Consider the following 27,771-nt stretch of genomic DNA (forward strand, 5'->3'; position numbering starts at 1 on the left):
TTGGTTTCTATGATGGGGACTTAAGGATTGTTTCTAATTCCTTGCGTTATTAAAAGCACTGCAACGGATATTATTAACACGCATTTCTCTGATTATGTCCTATTGTTAGACCTCTAGTTAAGGTGTTACTGAGTCATACAGTCAGGGATGCTGGAACTTACTGAAAAGTGCTTTCCTGAAAAGACAGTATAAATTTATGCTCTCATTAGTAGTATATGAGTGTGAGATCACTTCACTTCCTGAGAAGTTGTTCCAAGCTTCAGAGATCAAATAAGGAAAACAGGCATGCTGTCATTATGCAGTTATATGGAGACATAATAAATTGACTTTATAACAATCTTTTAGTCTGCAAAACCTAGTTTGTATGGGTCTTGCTTACTTCATTTTCCTTCACCTCTAGAAAGTTGGAACTTCTTAGTCTGACATCCAAAACCTACCTCTTTCTGCCTTGTTCACTCTGCACCAGCCACTCTAGCCTCCTTGTTCCTCAAACACAACATATACAATCCATTTCCCCAACTGCTCTTCTGTGGTATATCTGCAAAGTTCACTTTTTCACTGCCTTCAGGTCTTTGCTGAAATGTCCCCTTATCTGAGGTCTTCCATTCCCACTCTATGTAAATTTGCTACCCCCTTCACCAGCCTCCCTATCTGTATTTACCTGCTCTGTTCTTCTCTGACACTATTTGTTTTTGATTACTTCCCTAATTTATCCTGAAACTTTAAAAAACCTGTTTATGGGAAGGAAAATTTGGCAATGGATATTGGTGATGGATGCACAGCACGATTGATATAATTTGTGTCACAGAATTGTACGTGCAAAAAATGCTGAATTGGCAAATGTTTTATTATCCATATTTTTATAACAATAAAACAAAAACAAAAAACCCACCTAATCCTATAGTCCAAGTCACTGCCATCCTGTCACAGAGTGTAAGTTTTTTTGTCCTTATGATTAAATGAACTAAGATCAGCTCTAGTACAATTTATTTCTAAGCCCTTCCTGCAATCGCCTTTATTTTGCTGTCCTTGCTCTATCTTGGCTTCTACTTCTGCAAACACCTAGCAGTCTAATGCTGTTCACTGAGGAGCTCCAGGAACACTGCCCTCTCTGTTCAATGCCCAGATGGCTCTTCGTTGCATCCTCCGCTTCACCACCTTTATCTCACCCAGGCTGTGTCCTCTAGATCAGCCAAATTGGAAATAAAATCATACAAAGAAAGTCATAAAGGAAATCAGATGAATAAAATAAGCAAATTTGCACTAGCTGTGCTTAGTTAAAAAAGTAACTGAGATAAAAGCGAATTCTTAGTTTCTAACTAGAAAAAGAAAGAAGTAAATGTATGGTCTGTGTTCTTGAGATATTTCCATTCCATTTGTTTCTTCGAAATTTGTCATCACTTTGATTCTGTCATAGTATTTCTGCCTGAAAAATTTCATTCTTGCTTAGCATTATCCAAGAAGCGCCTGTCTTGTTTTTCATTCCATTCAGCACTGACCTCATCCCTTTGAACAGTAAGGAACAGTAAAGTATGCCTCCTTCTGATACTCGTCTGCTCTAAGCAAGCTTTTTTCTACCTCAGCAAGTCTCCATTTCAGATTGAATTTCAGCAGACCATGGCTCTTTCTCCTTCAAGATGTATTTAAGAGCTTTCTTTTCCTTTCCACACATCATTTCCAGATTATTTCTGACAGGTACTAGGAAACCGATCCATGCAATCAGGCCTATGAAAAATGCTTGCTTTTAAATATTATTAGGCAATTAAAAATTACCTTTTCAGAAAAAACTACTTTGAGATGAAAAATATAGCCTTAAAAAAAGACCACCTTTATGGTTTTCATTGTTCTGTGTGGTTACAATTTGTAATGCAATGTGGTCTGCTTTCTTTTACTGTGTACTTAAACTCTTTCCATGGTTGCAGTAATCTGTAAATACATATTTTAATTTCATTTCCCCTTGAAATCTAAAATAGATTAGAACAACGTAGCGACATTTTATTTTAGAGAACGATATAACATCCTGTGCTATTAAAAAGTGCTATTATGATGGCTAGAATAAATGATTTTAAAAACAAATGGTGAGAGGGTACCCCAGCCCACATTAGCTGGAAGGGTTCTCTTGATAGAGGCCCCAGCTTGAGACTTCAGAGGCTAAAAAGATAGCTCAAATGCCAGGGATGGGGGTGAGCCTCCAAGTGAATTTAATCTCCCAAGAGAAGTTGCAGTTTGAATAGAAGCTTTAGCCTTCAGCTCTTTTCAGACATCTTCTGAGCAGCTACGGGGAGGAAAAGCCAGCTCGAGGAGTCAGTCGACAAATAGGACAAACCTGACCCAGAGGTTTTTCTTCAGAATTTTGGCACTGGCAAGATCAGAGAGATCATGAAATTATCAGACTAAAGCAGTTTCAGGCCTTCCTGAACAAGGAGTTTAAAATCTGTCTCAAAACTCTGAAAATAATGAAGATGCTGTGGCTCTGGAGGATCCAACCTGGATGAGGACGAGGCAGGTACCACTTACACACAAAGCGCACTCATGGCACTAGACTCAGAAGGAGGCAGTCTGGAAGGAAAAGTGGGAAGAATATGTTTTCCTTGCCCTTCTTTATGCACAGGGTCAACCCAAGGATTCTTTCCTTCCTCAAAATGAAACCCAGTGGAGAGAGGATAGCCACCATGCTTCTCACCGCAAGATGCCAGTTTCTACACATATCACGTAGCGACACTGATTGCATTCTTCAAGGTGCACAACCATTCTCGCCCTCCTTTTTAGAGTTGTTCCTCCTCTGTTAACATAAATTCACTGCCCCCTTAAGGTTCTTGTCTGGTCTTTTGAGTCGTTGTTGTCAATTTGATCCCGCGTGGATAGTTCTTGGATGAGCTTAGTGCTCAAGGCAGATATTTTTTACTAGTTGAGTTGAACTGTTGTTTGGTTTTGAGGGGGCTTCAGGAGATATTTTTGGTTTAAGGTTTGGGGATTATTTCAGGGATTCATCCAGCTTTCGTGGCTCTGGGAGGTCTGGAACCCATTAGAGTTTGAAATTCTGTTCTGCATTTTCCTCCTTTTGATTAGGGTTCTTCTATGGAATCTTTGATTGAAATATTCAGTAATGGTAGCCAGGTGCCGTCCAGTTCTTCTGGTCTCATGGCAGTTGTTCATGGAGGCAACTGGACACACACTGCATGTCTTCCTCCTATTCCTGAGTCTCCTTCTTTCTCTGTTGCTCCAGGTGAATGGAGACCAATTGTTGTGCCTTGGATGGCCACTTGCAAGCTCTTAAGATCCCAGGCACTATGCAATAGCCTAGGGGCTAGAACAGAAGCACTGAACATGTTGTTGGGTTCAATGACTGGGATAGCCTGTGAGTCCATGACCCTGGGCCTCCTAACCAGGAAGCCATGTCCCAGGAGGCTGATGGTTGTGCATGGGCAGCCTCAGCAGTTACTCTCTTTTTTTTGTCATTGTTGTGAATGTGTCTGGCACACAACTTCTGTAAATTCAGCTTTTTGCAGGTGTGCAACTTGTTGACAGTGGTTACAATGGTCGGCTGTGCAATCCTACCCCTGATCAATACAATCAATGCTAACCACCCCGCCACCTTTGCTCCGCCCTCCCACCCCTGTTAAATCACAAAACCAAACCTACTGCCATCGAGTCGATTCTGACTCATAGTGACCCTATAGGACAGAGTAGAACTGCCCCATAGAGTTTCCAAGGAGCACTGGTGGATTTGAACTGCCCACCTTTTGGTTAGCAGCTGCGGCTCTTAACCGCTACGCCACCAGGGTTTCCCCCACCCCTGGTAACCACTAGTAAACTTTGTTCTCTAGGAAAAGAAGGTTAAAAAAAAAGTGATGCTTCTCTGCATTCTACACTAAAACTTCCTGAGATACATTCAGCTGGCTGCCAAAGGCCAAAACACCAAATCCACTGCCATTGAGTCAAATCCAATTCATAGTGACCCTAGAGGACAGAGTAGAACTACCCCACAGGATCCCCAAGGTTGTAAATCTTCACAGAAGCAGACTGCCACATCTTTCTCCCACAGAGTGGCTGGTAGGTTCAAACTGCCAACCTTTTGGTTAGTAACTGAGTATTTTAACTACTGTGCCACCAGGGCAGCTGGCTGCCCGCTCTAGGATAATATGTGAAATATCCACAAAGAATTAAAACCTTCCTCCAGACCGATAAAGACTACTCACCAGACTTCCTGGCTTTCAAAGCAATAACAGCTGCTAGCTCTCTCTGCACCTAATAAAATATTAGGGGAAAAATCGAATTAGAAGAAGAAAAATGTAGCTATCAAAAGCAGTATTTTGTTTCTAGGTATGCAACCAAAATTCAGAGCTGTTGCAGTTAAATCTAAGTTTGCTGACTTCATTTGATTATTATTATTTTTAATTGTGATAAATACATACGTAAGAAATTATTTGACATCTCAACAATCTTGGTGTGTATGGTTCAGTGACATTAATTATGCTGATTATGTTGTTCAACCACCACCCTTATCTATTCCCAGATTAACCCCTGGAATGGAATGTTAGGCCAAAAATCTGGAGGAATTGTATTGACTTACTTTAGAAAAAAAAAAAAATCAGATAGTTGAAGGCCAGAATGTATACATTGCAAAACATTGGCATTTTTGCCATGATGATAGAAAGTACTTAAAAAAACATAACCATATAACATTCAGAAAGAATGCAGACACAAATTAAATTATTAAAAAATACACAGTACTATGACAAGGATATTAAATACAGTATTATTTATTACTCAAAGATTCCAGTTTACACAGGTATGCTAGAAAACATGAGATAGAGGATCCTGGTTTAACTGGACTCCAGGTAAATGCAATGAATGTTCCCTTCAAGCCTGGCTGTTTTACAGCAACCCTTTTAGATAATATGTCACATCAAAGCAGGTGTCAGAGACTCACAAGTCAGGAGAAATGGGAATAGACAAGATGACCTTTAAAATCCTAAACCCCTTAAAACCCACTTATTTTTCCAGACTCCTGGTCTCTCTCACTCTTCACTGTGAATGTTTAAATCCTTTGTTAAAAGCATTCTCAAAGAGGAACACATAACAGAGACAAAAGAGATAGCCACAGTCATTTTCAAAGGAAACACCAAGGGGGGAAAAAAAAGATAACCTGAGGATAATCTTTGGGAAATCTAAGTTTGATAGCAATAAAAATTCCATAACAACCAAGCTCTTTCCCCTTTAGGACACAATCCTTTAAGCTTAGAAGTGTGTGTGTGTTCAAGTGTTTAGAGGCAGCGGGGTGCGAGGGGGTTTGGAAAGCCATGCAGCTTAATACATTACGCTGACACTTTAGAGTTCCTGGGTGGTGCAAATAGTTAATGCAATGGGCTGCTAACCAGAAGGTTGGAGGTTCTTGCTCACCCAGAGGTGCCTCAGAAGAAAGGCCTGGTGATCTACCTCCGAAAAAAAAAAAATCGGCCATTGAAAGCCCTACGGATCACAGTTCTATCCTGACACATATGAGATCACCATGGGTTGGAGTTGATTCAACGGCAGAAGTTTTTTTAATGATACCTTAAAGTAAGAACATGCGAGTTCAATGTTACATTGAAGATTTGCCATCAAATTAATTTATATTAATTTACTTGAACGTGAGGATAGCAATGCGCTAGCCACTGGGACTCCACTTAGGGGGGCTTTCACAACGGCCAGGGCCTTGTCATCACCTCTGAAGAAGAATGTTTCCTGGGCACTATTTTTCCTGCCATGCTTTGACTGGCTGGCTAGTTTAGATGCCATTCAAAAGTGAATATTTTTGCTTTAACTAATTCTTTGATACCTTAAGACTCTCTTAGAAAAATCATACAGTAATGAGAAGCCTAGGAGCCCTGGTAACACAACGATTAAGCACTTAGCTGCTAACCGAAAGGCTGGCAGTTTGAATTCACCCAATGGCTCTGCTGGAAAAAGACCTGGAATCTGCCTCCGTAAAGATTATAGCCAAGAAAACCCTACGGGGCAGTTCTACTCTGCCATATGAGGTTGATGAGTTGGAATCAACTCGATGGCTCACAACAATGAGAAGATAATCAGTCACTCCCCAACTTTGGGAGTTTGGCTCTAAATATGCTCAGGATTAGAAAATCTGCAGTTGAAGAATTTATAGAATCAAGAGGGCTGAGAGAGATAGAAATGATCAGTGACCTTAGGAAAACCTTTGTAAATATTTGTATGTGCACTAAATGAATAAAAACAGCATAGATAAAAATATCAGTTATTATCTATTTTATATATTGCACTATTTTCATCTCTTTCAGGATTTTCCTCCTTCAGGATGTCACAAATAGTTGGGGTGGTGACAAGATGCAGATTATAAATATTCACTAGGATCTTTTGTCAATGGCTTCCAGAGTCTGTGGCCTTTCAGAGAAGGCTCTACTATGGTCTCAGAGATGGGAAGAAACCAAAGACAGAAAATGATACATGAACTGGATCACTTCTTTTGTTTCAGGGCATCAGAAAACAGTCTTCTGCAGCCTCCTCTTTCAGTTTTCCATACTTAAAATCATCTTTCCGGGATCTTTTTTTTTTGTTTGTTCTTCTTCTAATTAGAAATAAAGCTCAAAATATAGGTGATTCAGAAAACGAAACGTATTATATTTCCAACATTGTACAACACTACATCTATTATGTCATTTCAAAGATTTGGTGGGGACAGAAAGGAGCAAGAAAACTTTAGAGGATTTTGGGGGAGCCAGGAAGAAGATGAGAGGCAGGCAGTGGGAAAGGTAAGGAAAGCAGCACGGCTGATTTAGAAGGAACCTGAGCTTTTTTATAGGAAAAAAGAAAAACAGGTGGAATTATTAAACATTACATCTTCTGAGTCTTTGCAGTCAAAGAGGATAAGAATCCTTTATACTAGGTGGGGTGTAGAAGAGCTCCTATGTTTCTACCTCAGGAAAAAACAGGTTTTGCGTGAAAAACCTAAAGGTAGGTTGCTCTTCCTACAAAGCATAAAGGGGAAATTTCGTGCTGATCAGGCAAAGCACAAACTAGGTAAGGGTTCAGACATGCTCCTGTAACATCTTCACAGTATCTTTTTTTTTTTTAAACACATCATTGTTGTTAGTTGCCATCGAATTAGTTCCAACTCATGGCGACCCTATGTTGCCTGGTCTTGTGCCATCTTCATGATTGTTGGTAACTGGGCAATGTTCTGTTGTGATCCATAGAGTTTTCACTGGCTAATTTTCAGAAGTAGCTCGCCAGGTCTTCTAAAAACACACTAAAATAAACCAAACCCGTTGTCATCTAGTCAATTCCAACTCATAACGACCCTATAAGGGTTTCCCCATAGGGTTTCCAAGGAGCGGCTGGTGGATTTGAACTGCCAACCTTTTGGTTAGCAGCTGAACTCTTAACCACTATACCACCAGGGCACCAAAAACACACTAGCCATCATTTAATTAATCATTTTTAATTGTGTGACTAAAGCCTGTCGCCTGTTTGGCTAGATGGAAGCTCCTCAGAGGCAGGGGCCTGTCTGCTGGAGTGATGTAGGGTCATAAGTCAAGGAATGCGGGCACTCCTAGGCATTTGCATTTTAGCTAATTATTTTGTGTAGAAGGATTGGAAGATATATCAGATCCCTGGTTCTATTAGTTTCCTATTGCTGCTGTATCAAATTACCACAAATTTGTTGTTAGTTGGTGCCAAGTCAGCTCCAACTCACAGAGACCTTATGTATAACCGAACGAAACGTTGCCTGGTTTAAGCCACACATGTAGTGGCTTAAAACACAAATTATTCTTACAATTCTGGAGGTCAGAAGTCTGAAATGGATTTCACGGGGGTAAAATCAAGCTGCTGGCAGGGCTGTATTCCTTCTGGAAACTCTAAGAAAGAATCTCTTTCCTTGCCTTTTCTAGGTTTGAGACCTCACAACACTCCAGTCTGCTTCTATTGTCACATCTCCATCTCTGGCTCTTCCTCTTTTCCATATAAGGACCCTTGTGATTACACTGAGTCCACCTGGTAATCCAGGATAATCTTCCTATCTCAAAATCCACAATCACTTCAAGAGCTTTAAAAAAAAACACACAAAAAAAATACTGTTACTTGGGCCCCAATCCAGAGAGAGATCCAGGTGTCAGTATTAATTGTTCTAGATTGCAGCCAGGGTTGAGAACATGGCACTATTCATCAAGACATCGTAGTCTTCCCTATGACTCAGTGTTTCAATCTTGTAATAATTTCAACTGATGATCAAATCTTTACTTTTCATTTTGTTCTCCTCTAATTTAATTCACTTGTAGAGAGGCATGGCCTTCAGAGTGTTTTATGTATAAAATTATGTTATAATCCAATGAAATGATAAGATTCAGTTACTGTCTGCAGTTTGACAGATAGGATCTACTCAAGTACAAAGAAAACTGCAAGGAAGCTTTTTCAGAAGCTTAAACTTTAAAATATGGTTTACTTGATATGAAAAAAAGGCATAATTCAAAACACACATGCAGTTTAGGGTATATTTGCCCTTGTGAGTATCTAAATAGAGGGTAATTATGGGACTGACTGACAAGACATATCCATATTTTCCCTTCCTCTCTAGTTACTCATCAGAAACTAGAGTCAGAAACATGTTGAAATGCTTTGGCTCTCTATCTCCAATTACCAGGGCTGTTCACAAAATGACTCTGAAATCCAATGAGAATCAAAGCTAGTCTTATTTCCAGCATTTTGTGGAAATTTTTTTCTCTGGCACTTTAATAGTGCCCTCAGCCTAAAATCTGAATGCTCACAAAGCTGTTTTGCATCAGAGCTGAAACCCAAGAGGTCACAGAAAGCGTCAAATGCAAACTCCGAGTACTAGAGAGCATCTACACGAAAGAACTTAGCTGAGAAGACCTGAGCAGCCTTCCTGGAAAAGAGGCCCCTGAAAATGATGTCTGAAGTTGGACAGAAAGTCAAGGAAGGCCATTTTGGGAGGACTGAGCAATACTGTCAAGGGTCTTAGCTAACCAAAGGTTGTCTTTACAAATTAATTTTAAATAGAATCACTAACTCAGAAATTTTCTAAAGGTTATTTTAGTAAATCTTCCCACATTTTTGGAGCCAGGTGGTGCAGTGGTTAAGAGCTCAGCTGCTAACCAAAAGGTTCAGCAGTTTGAATCCATAAGCTGCTCCTTGGAAACCCTACGGGGCAGTTCCACTCTTTCATACAGGGTCACTATGAGTCGGAATTGACTTGATGGTAATGGGTTTGGGTTGTTTTGTTTCGATACCGTGACAGAAATGTTTTTAAAATACGGAATCCACTGTCTCAACTTCCTGAATTAAATATAAGAAACATAATCTGATATTCTCCCTTGTTTTACTCCCAAACATAGTCACATTTAAACCATTATATAACCTCTAACTAATCAGGACTTCAAGAACTTGAGGAAAAAACAAATAAATATGCTTCTTAAAGCTATCAATGTACTTTTACACAAGACACAAACTCAGCAGTAACAGTGACTTGACTTTTCTCCTACGAAGGAGCACACGTGGGCTAAATAACAATTGTGTTTGTTCCTCAAAGGTCCTTTTTTCTATTTTCAATTCATTGTTATATTCTAAAGAGCAAATATTGCCACAAGTCTGACACATGGATAATCCCACAATTACCTCTTAATGTCAACCAATAATTAGAAAATTAAGAAAGTTATATATCTGTCTAGACACTATTGCTCTCTACCTATTTAACAAATAGCTGATTTTCCAATAACTGCTGTCACCATATCCAAGAGAGATGTTCATTAAGCATGCCGAAATGATAAAATAAGCTTACACTTACTCATCTATTCCAAGGCTATTAGGAATATTTTAAAGACCTCTTTTTGTTGTTGTTGTTGAATATATATACAAATATATATTGATTTTATCATAGCTCAGATAATAACTAGACTATTCAAAGACTAATATATGTAGAAGTGGCCTGAAACCAAGATGAACTGGAATAAAATCTTAGGCTTAGTTTTCTAAAGTCTGTTATTTAAGTCAGCTACATGCGCATCAGGAGCCCTGATGGTGTAGGTATTATGCACTTGGCTGCTAACCAAAAGGTTGGCGGTTCAAACCCACCAGCTCCTACATGGGAGAAAGATGTGGCAGTCTGCTTGCATAAAGATTATAGCCCTGGAAGCCTTATGCGGCAGTTCTACTTTGCCCTATACAGCCACTATGAGTCTGAATTAACTTGATGGCAATGAATTTTGGCTTACATGTGCATCTAGTCTGCGGGGGGTTCACGCTGAAAAGACCTGATAATTTTAGTTGATCACAAGCATGGTATGAGTTAACACTGGGAATGGGATTACTTAAAATGAATAATAACTTTTTTTTTTTTAAGAATATTACTAGAAGAACAGCATTCAGGTCACAAAAAACCCAGAAAGGTCAACATTTGCACTGTGTTCAGCTTTGGGTAACATTTGTTTAGGTTCATGAGGAGAAGACAGCATCCACAGTACGACAATCAGGAGGTAGCTTAATGTGATAGACACAGCCCTCCTCATTTACCTTGTCCTCCCTATAGGATCTGACACTGTCACCCATTCCTTTCTTCTTAACCACTGGGATTCCATGATACCATGTGCTCCAGGCTTTTCTCCTTCCTCTCTGGATGCTACCTCTCTTCTCCCAAGTCTCCCTTTTCCCAGTGCTTCTCTTTATATTTAGATGTTCCTTAGTGATCTATCCTCAGCCCTCTTGACTTTCTTCCCATTCTAGGAGATTTTCCCTAGGAAATCTCATTTACTCACATGGCTTCAATTCTATGTGTCTGCAGGCTAGACCTCCTGGGCCCTAGCGCCCCATATCCATCCACCTCCTGGACATCTGTACTGAATGTCCCACTAGTAACTCAAACTCAACATGTCCAAAGGAACATGCTCTAAGGGAAGGCATGATCATTAGCTTTATATATTTGAAAGTTTGAGGAAAAATTTCAGACCATACGAGAGAAGTTATAGAAAGGCATGTTTTGACTCAACCTAAGAACTTTCAAATACCCACAGTCTACTATGTGATGTTAAGTAGAAGATGCTTTATATGGGAAGGTAAACACTGGAAGTACCCAAACCAAAGAATTATGCTAAAGATTTGTCTTATGAATGTCCCCTCTACAAATTGCCCCAGTATCAAAAGAGAAAAAGGGTGAGACTCTTGGGGGTGGTGTGTGATATCTGCCAGGCTACAGCTGAATGGTGATTTTATGACCATCTAGTCCACTGGACAGACATAAACCCAAAAAAAACCCCAAATCTGTTGCCGTCAGTGGCTTCCAACTCAAAGCAACCATAGAGATGGTATAAATCTTAACAAACAGAAAAAAATAATAATAACTGTCAGAGGCCATTTCTTGTTGGGGAAATCTTATAAAGTTCATGACAAAGAGCAGAGACACTGCAGATGTACTGGATGAAAGAAATTTGAAAAGAATAAGATAACAACACAGACTGATCTTTTCAAAAGAACAGACATAACTGTTCTTCAGTTTTCAACTGCGCTTATAACTCTTGGATCAGTAATTTCCCCAAAGCCCTAACTACTGGTCAGCATGAATATCCTGATAAATAAAAATTTCTTATCTATGAAATATAATTTTAAGGAAACAAGAGTATGCTGTACATTCTGATTGTTGCTATAATAAATAAAACAATATCACATTTACATCGTTACACTTATAATTTTTATGTCTCAAGTTATTTTTTCATTTTCTGGTTAAGAACATTTTCAGTCTATACATTATAAATTGTTCTTCAATGGCTTTATACAATATAGTTTATTTAACAAAGTATCTCCAAAGATATAATTTGCAAACTCAGCTGTCACTATGCCTTTTATCCCATATTACATATCATTCTTTACGTTGTAAAATGTCTTTTCCCAATCATTGTGGTTTTTGGAGTTAAGGTTCTAAACGGTGGTAATAGTATAACTGCAATACCAGTCATGTCCCCAGTGCTGTAAGGATGTAGTTATGGTAGAGGCCTCCCATTCATGTAGAACCTGTAGGGATGTTATATTAGAAACATGTACGTGAGGATGAATCCAGATCAACTTAGACCTGTTCCAACTAGAGAGTATATCAATCTAAAAGAGCTCATCTGTGAGGGCTTCCTGGAAGAACAAGATTCCAAACTCAAAATCCAAAAGCCTTAATCAGCGGTAAGAAATCTCCATTTGTTTTATGCCAACCCTGAGGGCAGTTCTCCAGGATTCCAGTTGGTGGAGTCACAGGTCTCTACTTCATAGGGTTGTTGTGAGGACTAAATGAGTTTATACAAAGCATCTGCAACAGTGCCCTGACACCCAGGGCTATTTGAATGTTATCTATCATCATCAACATTATCATCACATTATTATAATTAGAACAGTTGAACTTAATAAAATAGGAGTTCATATCCAGTCCTTAATTGCTTTAATGTATCATGTGCTTAAGACCCATTCAATTCTATCTAAATTATAAACTCCTTAACAACTAAGATTGCCACGTACCCACCCCCATTCCCGTTGGAACTGGCATGAAAAGGACTTAAATATTTCATTGAAAAACTATGAACAGAGTTTACTTTCAGAGTTTACTTCAAAAATAAGCATTTCCATTTCCATGAAACTCTGCAACTTTAATACGTGCATGAAGGACAGAAATTCGATCTGAAACTTCAGAGGTGTCAATCAACTTAACTAGCTATGGCCTGGCAGCTTTTGAGATTCAAGAGATAACTGCTATGTTACGAATCAAAGGATTGTGGATACATATTCAACAAGGAATGTGTTGTATTAGTTTTCTATTTCTGCTGCAAGGAATAACCACAAATTTAGTGATTTAAAATGGCACCTATTTATTATTTCATGGTTCCATAGGTCAAAAGTCCAGGTATAATGTGGCTTAGCTGAGTTCTCTGCTTAGAGTCTCACAAGGCCAAAATCAAGGTGTCAGCTCTGCTGCATTCTTCACTAGAGGCTCAGGGAAGCTCTTTCAGGTTGTTGGCAGAATCCAGCTCTTGCCTCTGTAGGCCTGAGGTGCCCATTTCCTTGCTGGCTGCCAGCTAGGGGGTGCCTTTAGCAACTGGAGGCCTCTCTACATTCCTAGCATAGGGGCCCCTACATCTCAGAGCCCACAACGATGTGCTGAATCCTTCTTGTGCTTGGGATCTCTCTCACTTTCTCTTCTCCCGCTGCTCTTTGACTCCAGTCAGAGAAAGAAAGTTCTCCGCATCTAAGGGCTCATGTGATTGGATTGGGCCCACCCATAATCCAGGTCTGTAGGTCTTAATTAGCCTTAATCAATATTTAATTACTAGTTCTGGTCTCAAATACCTTATCTCTCTAATGGAGATGATAATACACTCTGCTACCGGAGACAGAAGTGTGACTGAGCACGAAAAGCATTCACAGAGCACTGTACAAGACAGGCATCAGAGAAGGTTAACCATTCTTTGTCTCTTACCCATTTCTCACTTGGTCTTCCTAAATCCTAATAAATTAATACCTGCAAGCAAGTTTCTTCAAAGATTTCTCCACATAGAAGTTCATCTCTATGTTGTTCATAAATTCAAAAGAACTAAAACAATCTCAATGTTCAAAAATAGGGGATAATGGTAAATCCATGGAACTGGACACTGTGGAACCATTATAAACACTGTAGAAGGCACTGAAAATATATCAAGTGAAAAATATAGAATACAAAAGTTTTTTTTTTGTAGAAAATACACAGATATTATGTAGAAAATAACCGCAAAAGTAATAACTACTAAAATGTTAATAATGGGTTATTTCTGAGTGGTTTCATTATGGGTGTTTTAAAAACTGTAACGTCTTGGCCTGACAGGGAACACAACAGAGAACCCCTGAGGGAGCAGGAGAGCAGTGGGATGCAGACCTCAAATTCTCATAAGACCAGACTTAATGGTCTGACTGAGACTAGAAGGACCCCGGTCGTCATGGCCCCCAGACCCTCTGTTGGCCCAGGACAGGAACCATTCCCGAAGCCAACACTTCACACAGAGAGTGGACTGGACAATGGGTTGGAGAGGGATGCTGGTGAGGAGTGAGCTTCTTGGATCAGGTGGACACTTGAGATTATGTTGGCATCTCCTGCCTGGAGGGGAGATGAGAGCGTGGAGGGGGTTAGAAACTGGCGAAATTGACACGAAAAGAGAGAGTGGAGGGAGACAGCGGGCTGTCTCATTAGAGGGAGAGTAATTGGGACTGTGTATATGGGTTTTTGTGTGAGAGACTGACTTGATTTGTAAACTTTCACTTAAAGCACAATAAAAATTATTTAAAAAAAAACTGTCAAGTCTTTATATTCGAGTGAAACAGTCCAAGTGTGAGATAAATAGAAAGCTGCAAAGCTAATCCATAGGAATTATAACTTACTGCCTAATTTACCATCATTTTGACACTTACAGATATAGGAAGAGAATTCACACTATTCCTAACCATTAGCCACATAAAATTTCATTTTATTCTAATTTTTACAACAATATATATATCATGACTTTTTTGTATTGTCTCTTGTTTCTTCTTCATATATAGACATCCTAATCAAAGCTATAACACTGACTAACATACATAAAATTACACTTCATCTAAGTAGGTATGAGAGGTTCTGTTCTAGACAAATACACAATGAAGCAGCCCACTGTAGAATGTTTGTGAATCACCCTTAATAAACAAACTAGGCCCTCCTTTTCTTCCCCCATGTTCAAAAGATTGATTGAGACATGCTTTATTCTTGAATGGGTTCTACACATTCATACCTCTCTGAACAAATTCTTTTAAATAAACTTTGCCCCACTGGGGTCATTGCAGTAGGTAAAACAGCTTCTCTTATAACGCTTACCAAAACCAAATTCTCAGGTTAGAGTTAAATTAGATTGCCACACAATCAGGACAGGCTCAGGTTTTTTTTTTTTTCTTTTTTAAATCAGAGATAATGGCTTAGTAATTCATTTTAAGAAGGTGCGTTTGTGTGTATGTATATTACAATATTTGGGGATTTATTCTCAGAATGAAGAAAATCATCTGATATACAATTGACATAAAAATATAAGCTTTTTTATTGATCAAGAATTTTTTATGAACAGGGATCTATTTGGGTATTGACATTCATGGGCTTGTGTAGTGTTACTGTGAGATCCAATCTGGGGGAAGCCTAAGGAGCTTTCACCAGCTCTCCTAGCTGTCCTAGAGGCCTACAATCCATAGCCCAAGACCTTTTGAGCACTTTTTTTTTTAGTGGGATGAGGGTAGCTCTATAATACAATGAAGGGAGGTACTAACAAGCCCCATGCTTACTTATAAGCAACAGGAACTAGAAATACTATGAGAAAATATGCTATCCACTTGTGCTTTTTTTAATGTTCCATAAAACCAGATCTGTCTTCTCAGACCTCATTTGACACCTCTTCCCAGAACTCAACCTACCTGGCCCTTCCCCAAATCACATAGCAGCTCTCAAGCTGATGGAAGAGTTATGGCCAGCCTAAGGATTCTAAGTATGGACTTTATGTTCCCTACAGACAAGAAATATAAGGTAACAAGATGTTCTTGATCCTGTGGCAGCCAGACAGAAGGTTAGTCATTCTCTGGGTAAGTAACTTACTTTAATTCTCTAAACAGACGTGCCCACTCAGGTCTGTGAGAGACTGAGAGAACGGGGATTAACTCTCACTCTGTTTCTCCACTCCTCAGAAAGAAAAAAGCAGGTAGCCAGGAAATAAAGTGAGTGGAAACTAATTCTGTAACAGATTTTAAAAACATATTTCCTCTAAAAAATACAGTCTATTAAAAAATATTTCTAAATGTGGTAAAAACCATCACTTGATTGGGCTAACAGTATGATAGACTTTGTCATCATGTGACAGGTTCTCCTCACTTTTACTAACCTAGGATAACTCCTAGACCTAAATTGGCATACCGTCTCTGAAATAAGTCCTAAAACTCTATCTTTTTAAAGACTCTTCAAAACCCAAATCCCATGCTATTTCTGCTTCCTGAACCAGTATCAATTTGGGAGTTTCCAATCAAAGAAGCTGTCATGGTTAATTTCAGATACTATTGTTCAAAAAAAAAAAAAAAAGGCTCCAATGTATCAGATCCAAAGTTGTAGATTCTTCAAAAAAGACAAACTAAAGCAATCTTAGCTATTTTACAACCTTTCTGGATGAAGAAAGGGTATAAATAGAGCCCTCTGAAAGATATACCTTAAAGAAAATGACTGAAGTGTTAGGTGAGAGATTAGACATGACAAAGAAGGAAAGGAACTGTAAATGAGTAAAAGCACAATCCAAAAAAAAAAAAAAAAACAGGGCAATATAGAAAATGAGATAGCTGAGAAGATATTCTAGAAAAGTTTTGGGTTTCAGAATTTCACATTGTTATGCTTTTGGTGACATAGAACAATTTATTATTCATCAAGACCCAGGTTCTTGTGGCTCTGTAACAAATATTTCCCAAGAGAACACCATCTAAGCAAAAGAAGGCATGGGGAAAGAATCGCACAGGGGCTTAAGCTAAGTGCAAACCAAAAACCAAACCCTTTGCTGCCGAGTTGATTCCAACTCATAGCAACTATATATAGGACAGAGTAGAACAGCCCCATAGGGTTTCCAAGGAGCAGCTGGTGGATTCAAACTGCTGACCTTGTTTATTAGCAGCTGTAGCAACCTGTAGCTCTTAACTGAGGTTCAGGCCTTAATTAACGAGAATAAAAACAAAGTAGTTTTACCTTTGAAGTAAGATCTCAAATGGGGGAAAAGTGAGAACAAGTCTTTTACTAGAAAGGATGCTAGAAAGCAAGACAGAACAGGTGATATGAAAATGGATGGACTTGTGTCACAATCTCTGGGCACAGGGCAGGGAAAAAATACTCTCATGAAGTTGACATTGTAGAGCAGTGCATTATAATCTCTCTCTCTCTCTTTCTCTTTTTTTTTCCCCCACGGAGATGCAAAAAGAAATTCCATAGCAGGCTCCTTGTTTTCTAACACTTTCACCAAAAGTTAAATCCTACGATAGCTGTTTGCTTCCTGGGGCTTCACCTACTTCTAGATCTTCTAGGACTTAAAGCAGTTGCCTTCATTTATAATTTGGGCTTAACTGGCAAGTAAGACTTTGTTGTTGTTGTTGTTGTTAGGTGCCGTCGAGTTGGTTCCGACTCATAGTGACCCTATGCACAACAGAACGAAACACTGCCTGGTCCTGAGCCATTCTTAAGATTGTTGTTATGCTTCAGCTCATTGTTGCAGCCACTGTGTCAGTCCACGTCATTGAGGGTCTTCCTCTTTTCCACTGACCCTGTACTTTGCCAAGCATGATGTCCTTGTCCAGGGACTGATCCTACCTGACAAAATGTCCAAACTATGTTAAGACGCAGTCTCGCCATCCTGGCTTCCAAGGAGCATTCTGGTTGCACTTCTTCCAAGACAGATTTGTTCATTCTTCTGGCAGTCCATGGTATATTCAATATTCTTCGCCAACACCACAATTCAAAGGGGTCAATTCTTCTTTGGTCTTCCTTATTCATTGTTCAGTTTTCACATGCATACCATGTGACTGAAAATACCATGGCTTGGGTCAGGCACACCTTAGTTTTCAAGGTGACATCTTTGCTTTTCAACACTTTAAAGAGGTCCTTTGCTGCAGATTTACTCAGTGCATTGTGTCATTTGATTTCTTGACTGCTGCTTCCATGGCTGTTGACTGTAGATCCAAGTATAATGACAATTTCAATCTTTTCTCCATTTATCAGGACATTGCTCATTGGTCCAGTTGTGAGGATTTTTGTTTTCTTTATGTTGAGGTGGAATCCATACTGAAGGCTGCGGTCTTTGATCTTCATTAGTAAGTGCTTCAAGTCCTCTTCACTTTCAGCCAGTAAGGCTGTGTCATCTGCATAACACAGGTTGTTAATGAGTCTTCCTCTAATCCTGATGCCCCATTCTTCTTCATATAGTCCAGCTTCTGGGATTATTTGCTCAGCATACAGATTGAATAGGTATGGTGAAAGAATACAACCCTGACACACACCTTTCCTGACTTGAAATCAATCAGCATCCCCTTGTTCTGTCCAAACTGCCTCTTGATCTCTGTAAAGGTTCCTCATGAGCACAGTTAAGTGTTCTGGAATTCCCATTCTTTGCAGTGTTATCCATAGTTTATGATCCACACAGTCGAATGCCTTTGCATAGTCAATAAAACACAGGTAAGCATCCTTTTAGTATTCTCTGCTTTCAGCCAGGATCCATCTGACATCAGCAATGATATCCCTGGTTCCACGTCCTCTTCTGAATCCAGCCTGGATTTCTGGCAGTTCCCTGTCGATATACTGCTGCAGGCATTTTTGAATGATTTTCAGCAAAATTTGCTTGTGTGTGATATTAATGATATCGTTCTATAATTTCCGCATTTGGTTGGCTCACCTTTCTTGGGAATAGGCATAAATATGCATCTCTTCCAGTCAGTTGGCCAGGACGCTGTCTTCCATATTTCTTGGCATAGACCAGTGAGCACCTCCAGCGCTGCATTCATTTGTTGAGACATCTCAATTGATAGTCTGTCAATTCCTCCAAATGAGAAGAAACAGCTGCAAACATCCATTAATAATCGGAACCTGGAATGTACTAAGTATGAATCTAGGAAAATTGGAAATCATCAAAAATGAAATGGAACACATGAACATCGATATCCTAGGCATTAGTGAGCTGAAATGGACTGGTATTGGCCATTTTTAATTGGACAATCATATAGGCTACTATGCTGGGAATGACAATTTGAAGAGGAATGGTGTTGCATTCATTGTCAAAAAGAGCATTTCAAGATCTATCCTGAAGTACAAATGCTGTCAGTGATAGGATAATATCCATACGCCTACAAGGACGACCAGTTAATATGACTATCATTATTTAGTAAGATTTTAGCTTAGTGGTATTTCTCAGAAGGGTGGTAACTTATGCTTTGAGGACCCTATGAGAAGGAATTTAGAAAATACAACTAAAACCATCAAAAACAGATGTTCTACATTAAAGTTGGATGAACTGAAGAAAACGAGCAAGGGGATAGAGCAGAAACATACACAGAAATCTAAATTGATAAAAATTATAAACTGAATTGGCTCTCAGAAGGAATCTGAGAGGGTAATGTGCCTTAGCAAATTGTCCCAGGGATTCTGTTTTCATCTCCGTAGAACTCTCTTCCTAAATTCTGAACACCTGATTCGTAATTTTAATTCATTCCTCAAGGTAAAGCCACCCCACCACATTAGTGTTTTCTGTTCTACAAACGTTCAAAACATTCTCTTTCACCATCCAAGTGATGGCTCACTTCGCTGGACCAAGCAGGACAGAAAACCACATGCCCCTGTCCTTTTATGCTGTTGTTGTATGTCATCCAGTCAATCTGACTCATAGTGACACAGCAGAATTGCCCCATAGGGTTTTCTTGGCTATAATGTTTATAGAAGCAGACTGCCAGGTCTTTCTCCCAGAGCTGCTGTGTGGGTTTCAACTGCCAACCTTTTGCTTAACAGTTGAGGGTTTAACCATTTGCACCACCAGAGCTGCTCTGTCCTTTCATAAGTGCCCCCAATGTTGCTATAGAAGCCCTGGTGGCATAGTGGTTAAGAGCTCAGCCGTTAACTGAGAAGTCAGCAGTTTGAACCCACCAGCTGCTCCATGGGAGAAAGATGTGGCAATCTGCTTCCATATAGATTTGTTGTTGTCAGGTGACACTTAGTTCCAACTCACAGCAACCCCATGTACAACAGAACGAAACACTGCCCTGTCCTGTACCATTCTCACAATTGTTGCAGCCACTGTGTCAATCCACCTCGTTGAGGGTCTTCCTCTTTTTCGCTGGCCCTCTACTTTACCAAGCATGATGTCCTTCTCCAGGGACTAGTCCTGATAACGTGTCCAAAGTAAGTGAGACAAAGTATTGCCATTCTTGCTTGTAAGAAGTGTTCTGACTGTACCTCTTCCAAGACATTTTGTTCGTTCTTCTGGCAGTTCATGGTATATTCAATATTCTTCACTAACACCATAATTTAAAGGCATCAATTCTTCTTCGGTCTTCTTTATTCATTGTCCAGCTTTCGCATGCATACGAGGTGACTGAAAATACTTTGATAATGTGCACTTAGGTCAGGCACACCTTAGTTCTTAAAGTGACATCTTTGCTTTTCAACACTCTAAAGAAGTCTTTTGCAGCAGATTTGCCCAATGCAATGCGTTGTTTGATTTCTTGACTGCTACTTCCATGTGTGTTCCTTGTGGATCCAAGTAAAATGAAATCCTTGACAACTTCAATCTTTTCTCCATTTATCATGATGTTGTTCATTCGTCCAATTTTGAGGATTTTTGTTTTCTTTATGTTGAGTGTAATCCCTACTGAAGGCTACAGTTTTTAATCTTCATCAGTAAATGCTTCAAGTCTTCTTCACTTTCAACAAGCAGGGTTGTGTCATCTGCATATTGCAGGTTGTTAATGAGTCTTCCTCCAATCCTGATGTTGTATTCTTCACAAAGTCGAGCTTCTCAGATTATCTGCTCAGCATACAGGCTGAATAAGTATGGTGAAAGGATACAATCCTAATGCACACCTTTCCTGATTTTAAACCACAGAATATCTCCTTGTTCTGTTTTCAAATGACTGCCTCTTGATCTATGTACTGGTTCCTCATGAGCACAATTAAGTGTTCTGGAATTCCCATTCTTCACAATGTTATCTATAATTTGTTATGATCCACACAGTCAAATGCTTTTGCATAGTCAATAAAACACAGGTAGTCATCTTTCTGGTATTTTCTGTTCTCAGCCAGCATCAAGCTGATATCAGCAATGATATCTCTTGTTCCACATCCTCTTCTGAATCCGGCTTGAATTTCTGGCAGTTCCCTGTTGATGTACTGTTACATACAACAGCTTATGAATGATCTTCAGCACAATTTTACTTGTGTGTGATATTAACAATATTGTTCGATAACTTCCACATACTGTTGGATCACCTTTCTTTGGAATGAGCACAATTATGGATCTCTTCCAGTTGGTTGGCCAGGTAGCTGTCTTTCAAATTTCTTGGCATAGACAAGAGAGTGCTTCCAGCACTGCATCCATTTGTTGAAACATCTAATTGGTATTCTGTCAATTTCTAGAGCCTTGTTTTTTGCCAATGCTTTCAGTGCAGCTTGGATTTCTTCCTTCAGAACCATCAGTTCTTGATCATATGCTACCTCCTGAAATGGTTGAACATTAAACAATTCTTCTTGGTACAGTGATTATGTGTATTCCTTTTATCTTCTTTTGATGCTTCCTGCATCATTTAATATTTTCCCCATAGAATCTTTCAATGTTGCAACTCAAAGCTTGAATTTTCTCTTTAGTTCTTTCGGCTTGAGAAACGCCAAGAGCCATACAGATTTATAGGCTTGGAAACCCTAAGGGGCAGTTCTACTCTGTCCTATAGTATCACTATGAGTTGGAATCAACTTGATAGGAAGGGGTTTGGAATGGGTTAATGTCACTATCCAACCGAATAGGTATCTAATGTACAAAAATCACAACTTAGCCTAACTCACTGTCTTAGTTATCTAGTACTGTTATAACAGAAATACCACAAGTGGATGGCTTTAACAAAGAGAAGTTTATTTTCTCACAGTAAAGTAGGCTAAAAGTCCAAATTCAGGGTGTCACCTCCAGGGGAAGGTTTTCTCTCTCCGTTGGCCTTCTCATCAATCTTCCCCCAGACTAGAAGCTTCTCTGTGCAGGGACCCTGAGTCCAAAGGATGCAATCTGCTACCGGTACTGCTTTCTTGTTGGTTTGAGGTCCCTGTCTCTCTGCTAGCTTCTTTCTTTTATATCTCTAGAGATTGCCTCAAGACACAATCCAAACTTGTAGGCTGAGGCCTGCCTCATTAACACAACTGCCACCCATCCTCCCTCATTAACATCATGGAGGCAGGATTTACAACACATAGGAAAATCACACAATACTGGGAATCATGGCCCAGCCCAACTGATAACACATTTTGGGGGGAACATAATTCAATCCATGATGCTCACATCACCTCACTGGTTTGACAATTATACTATATGAGTAAAAGTCATGAATTTCATTCAAGTCCAGATAAGACGTTTGTGTTTTCTTATCTCTACAATTTCCTTCATGAAAATCTAGCTGAACGAAATAAAAACTGCCTGATAGATTTTTTTTGCGGGGGGAGGGGATGTTGATTTTATACAAGCATGAGAAAGAAGCCTAGAATAAGGTTTATCTTCTTTTTTAAAGATGTCCCTGTTTCTATTTCCTATCTTTGGAAACCTCCCAAGTACTTCTCAGTTCTTTACAATGCCTCAGCCCAAGTTTGGCTTATTTCCTAAATTTACTTCCTTAAGAACAACGGCTTTGGAAAAAAAAAAAGCAATATTTAATTCACTGTAAACTTTTCCTTATCTTTAATTTAGTTTTGAGCAAGCAGAGACCTGGATTGTAATACAAATATATAAAAGCTGAATACTTATCAATTCTGAATACTCTTTTTGTCGTGAACACTGGCAAGACTCATGTCTAAAAATAAAATAATGCTCAGAACATCAAGGATGGGATTGATAGGCTGTGTCATTCAAAGGCCCTTTCTAGCTTACCAGCTTTACCACAGCACCAACAGAAATTCATAGTAAATAAAGAAGAGAAAGGCTTTCAACTTAAAATTCACAGGGCCAGAAAAGATTAGAAAGGAAGTTAAAGTGCTAAGGCAGAAACCATAAGAATATGTACAAGAAAGTCTAACTGTTTCCAGATAATAATTTCAAGAGTATTTCTGCAGACTTTATAGCATGGAAGGGGTCTCTTCCAGATGTTTTTTTTTCTTTAAGCTGAAAACTTCTTACAGAGTCTTATTGTTTCGGTTTTTGTATGTCAAGCACTTGGAGGGTGGCTCTGTCCTGAAAATCACTAGAAACATGGTTGTGGAACATTTTCATTGCTGATGTCTCTATAAATTTAGTAACCGTAAAGCTGACTGAATTATAAAGACATTTTTCTTTCTATATACATGCTGTCTTCTCATGTTCCTTTAATATGAAAACTCACTCGTATTTTCTTTAGGGTAGAATTTTAGGTTTTGTTTCATTTTTGTTTTATATGACAGGGCCTTCTCCCAATGAACTAAAGAAGAGACTAGGAAATAAATTATTGGGATTGAAGAAATGAGAATTTTTTTTTTTTAAGGCAGCCATATACAACACTCCCAAGTTTGAATAAAAAGAGGTGAATACACAAAAGGCTACAGTAAACTGCATTGCTGGAAGCCACTTCCCCCTTTCCAGTACCCCCAAATCATGCAACCCCTTGAGGAATAGGTTAGCAACTCTGTATTACAGAGGTCGTTTATCCTTTTTAGCAGATGAGAACTATCAGCTGAGTGATGCGTGTAAATATCTTCCTTTTTGGATGTAAGTTTCTATATCACTGTAAGCAGGAACAACTACATTGTGAAGAGGTAAACTGAGCACAACAGTCTCTTAATAAATGCTCGTAGAATGAACAATGGAAATTTAGAAACTGCAGGGATCTTAAGAGATTGTCCAGTCCAACCCACTCAATTTGGTGAAGGTAACATTGTTCAGAGAAGCTTATAAGGGTCAAGGTCCTCAATCTCAGTAGAGTGATATTTTCATTCTTTCAGACCAATTAACCATCAATTTAAGAAACGATATTTTCTCCTCTACCCTTTTTCCTCATTCCTAAATACTACTCCGTCACTTACCTCATTTTACTCAGTTATTTTTTTTTTTTAGCTTGGGGAATTTTCCAGTAAGATCACCTCAAACAAACCTATAACAAACATTTTGCTGTTCATCCTTTCCTTTTTTTAGAGGCTCTCCTGGCTTTGGCTTTCATGATATAAACCATTTGCTTATTTCCACTTCCTCTGACTGTCCTCTCATCTCCAGACTCACCTTTCCTATGGATGTTTCCCAAGACTCCATCTTATATTCTGCTCTTCAATCTACAACTCTCTGTTGTGACTGGTTAACGTAACTTTAGCACTGACCTTTCTGAGTTTCAGATTCATGTCTCCAGATGCTTCCTGAATCTCTCTCATCTTCTTATCTCCTCAAACTCAGTATTTAAAAAAAAAAAAAAAAACTCTCCTTCCACATAATCCACTCAACTTCTTAACACTATCATCACTTCTCCATTCATGAAAGTTTAGAACTTAAGTCACTTAACTCCTCCTGTACCTTTACCAAGTCCTACTGATCTTTAACAATTTTTAGTGCTCTCTTTTTTTAGTTTGGAAACTGATGGCGTAGTGCTTAAGTGCTACAGATGCTAACCAAAAGGTCGGCAGTTTAAACTCACCAGGTGCTCCTTGGAAACTCCATGGAGCAGTTCTATTCTGTCCTACAGGGTCACTGTGAATCAGAATTGACTCGAAAGCAACAGGTTTGATTTTTTTTTTTTAGTTGCTACAAAAACCATCATGAACTGGGTTTTCATCAGCCTCCCAAACAATCTACCAACTTCCAACTCTACTTTTTCTTTCTTAAACATCTACTTCATCACGTTAACCTGTTGTTCAAAAAATATTTCATTTTTCTTAACTAGGACCTTTTCTAACCAGGATGGTCTATTCACTATTTTCCCAAAGTACTTTTCTATTCCTATGCTAGCCCACAATAAGTCCCACAGTTAGAATACTCACCCTCCTCAAATTCACCTTTTCAAATCTGAACTGCTTTCAATGGCAGTTCAAGTCCAATTTCCTCATTGAAGCTTTTAGTTACTGTTCCTTGAATTTTCTATCTATATTCCAATTTTGGGGGTTCAATTTCCAATTTCTTTATATGTTAACTTTCTAAATATACCTATCTTGTCTTCCTGGAATGGCTGTTGGAACCATATTTTACATATCTTTGTCACTTTTGAAACTATCCCCCAAACTATATTATATTATGAAAAAAAAAATGAGGCATATAGTAGGTAAGAGAATAGGAAGTAGAAAATTTTGAGTTCAGATCTTGGCTCTGTTCCTATCTAGCAGGGTGACTTAAACTCTAAAAGCTTTCCTATCTACACGAAAGAGATAATACCACCTGCTTCATAGGGCTACTGTAAAGTTTAGCAGAATGTGTATGCATGTGTATATACATACATGTACACACACACATATACAATGTTTAACACAGCATTCGATACACAGTGAGTGGTTTTTTGTCTTGTTTTGTTTTAATAGATGGCTATTATGATTATGCACACGATAGGTACTCCTTTTCGGTCAATACTTAAAATTGCAAATGTCATGCTAAATATTTTTTCATAACATGCTATAAAGATTCCATTTCACACAAGTTCTATATCATTGATCATATTTAGTAAAAAGTAACTTTTCTAGGGAAAGGCAAGCTGTGCTCAGATGCCAAGAACTAGTTTCATCCATATAATCCCAAATCCCACCCATATAATACCAAAATTTATTGTGATTTTCAGCAATTACCATTTCAATAATGCTGTTATAGCAAAACTAAAGAATCTTTGGGAAAGCTGAGAAAGTTTCCAAAAAGCCAAGCCAATGAATAAAGATTTTGTGAGATAGGATTGCTGGAGCTTGTCAAAAACTGGAACTTGGAGTAATGTCAGCCAAATGACAGAATAGGCAGCTCCAAGCTCCCATCACTCCATAGAAACATTGAGAAATAAGCAGAAACTGTCGGAACCAACTTTCTTAGAACTCTGGAAAACAGTCAAGGGTTTACAGTAACCACGTGAACACTGAACGAAGAAAAAGTCAACTTAAAAATGGTAGAAAAGTAGCTGCTGAGGTTGCTATACACAACAAAAACATCATGGGATCTGGCTCCTAGATTCAGAGGTTTAGGGTGATGGTTTCATGGGACATCCAGTTAATTGGCCTAATAACGTATTTAGTGCTTCTGTTCTATCTCACTTATGGATTGAATTATGTCTCCCAAAAATGTGTGTCAGCTTGGCTGCGCCATGATTCCCAGTATTCTGTGATGGTCCACTATCTTGCCATCTGATGAGATTTCCCTATGTGTTGTAAATCTTACGTCTATGATGTTAATGGGGCAGGATTAGAGGCAGTTAACTTAATGAGGCAGGACTCAATTTACAAGATTAGGCTTATCTTGAGTCAATCTCTTTTTTTAAGATATAAAAGAGGGAAGTGAGCAGAGATAGGGGAACCTCATGCTACCAAGAAAGCAGTGCCAGAAGCAGAGGGCATCCATTGGACCCAGGGTTCCTGAATGGAGAAGCTCCTAGATCAGGGCAAGATTGATGACAAGGACCTTCCCCCAGAGCTGACGGAGATGGAAAGCCTTCCACCCTGGAACTGGCACCCTGAATTCTAACTTCTAACCTTCTAGACTGTGAGAAAATAAATTTCTCATTCTTAAAGCCATTCACTTGTGGTATTTCTGTTATAGCAGCACTAGATAACTAAGACAATCTCCTAGTTTGTTGAGTAGTGGCTGGGGTCTTAAAAGCTTGTAAGTGGCTATCCAAGGTACCACAATTGATCTTTATTTGTCTAGACCAACAAAGGAGAGTCAGGAATAAGGAGTAGGACACCAAATGTGTGGTTAGCTGTCTCCATGAACAACTGCCACCTTTGCAATGAGACCAGAAGAACTGGATGGTGCCTGGCTACTATTACCAAACATTTTGATCAAGGATTCTATAGAGGAATCCTGATCAAAAAGGAGAAAATAAAAACAGAATTTCAAATTCTCATGGACTCCAGATGTTCTGGAGTCATTGAGGTTGAATGAACCCCTGAAACTACTGCCCTGAGATAATCTTTAAACCATAAACCAAAACATCCCCTGAAGTCCTCTTAAAATCAAAAATAGTTTAGCTTAACTAGTAAAAAATGTCCTCCTTGAGCATTATGCTCTTTAAGAATGCACAACAGCAACTTGAAAGATTAGACAGGAACCTTACGGGGCAGTGAGTTTATGTTAATGGGAGAAGAACAACTTAGAAAATGAGAGTGAAAATGGTTACGTAACTTGAAGAATGTAATCAATGTCACTGAACTGTACATGGAGAAAAAGTTGAATTGGTGTATGCTTTGCTGTGTATAGTCTCAACAACAACAATAAAAATAAATAAATATTTTTAAAAATGGTAGGAAAGTTTTGTAGTGTTTTTTCTTGTCCTTGTCCCACCCCCTCCCTGGCTCAGCAGCGATCTTGAAAATGGCAGCCTGCACTCCCTGTATGTGACCCTGAGCCCTGGGTTGCAGAGGGGGCAGAGTCGACCTCTTTAATAAATTATTGTATATGTCTGTTTTAACCAGTGTGGGAGCTACCTGAAGAACTGACCTAAGGGATTTGTCTTTATTTGGCCTAACGCGGAACCCACTCTGGCCAGAAAGGTGGCAAGCACTGCTCAAAAAAAATTTAAGTCTAACTAACAATCACAGCTACCTGGGACAAAAGATTATGGTTGACATATAAAACAGACCACCTAAACCCTCAAAGGAATAGCTGGGGAGAGTTTCTTTGGAAATTAGAACATTCAAAAGCACCTGTATACCCAGTGCAAGACATATGCTCAGAAAAGATCTGAGGAGACCCTAATCTTTCACCTATGGCTGATCTCTAGGCTAAGTCAAAGCCTTGCTAAGTACTGAAGGAATGTCCTAGCACAGAGACAATCTGCAAAGGCTGGGAGAGACTGTTGTTGTCGTTCTGTGTGTGTGTGTGT

General features: G+C 39.0%; 1 protein-coding gene across 2 annotated transcripts in view; it reads right to left on the bottom strand.

Annotated features, from left to right (window-relative positions):
• Positions 1-27,771, bottom strand: part of RAPGEF5 (Rap guanine nucleotide exchange factor 5) — a 274,113-nt gene that overhangs the window by 157,986 nt on the left and 88,356 nt on the right. For both annotated transcript variants that reach the window (XM_064290063.1, XM_064290064.1), the window contains one exon: positions 4,200-4,248. In XM_064290063.1, the coding sequence (XP_064146133.1) occupies positions 4,200-4,248 (49 nt within the window). The remainder of the gene's footprint in view (positions 1-4,199; positions 4,249-27,771) is intronic.

Source organism: Loxodonta africana, chromosome 8 (genome assembly GCF_030014295.1).
Source record: "Loxodonta africana isolate mLoxAfr1 chromosome 8, mLoxAfr1.hap2, whole genome shotgun sequence".
Lineage (NCBI taxonomy): Eukaryota > Metazoa > Chordata > Mammalia > Proboscidea > Elephantidae > Loxodonta > Loxodonta africana.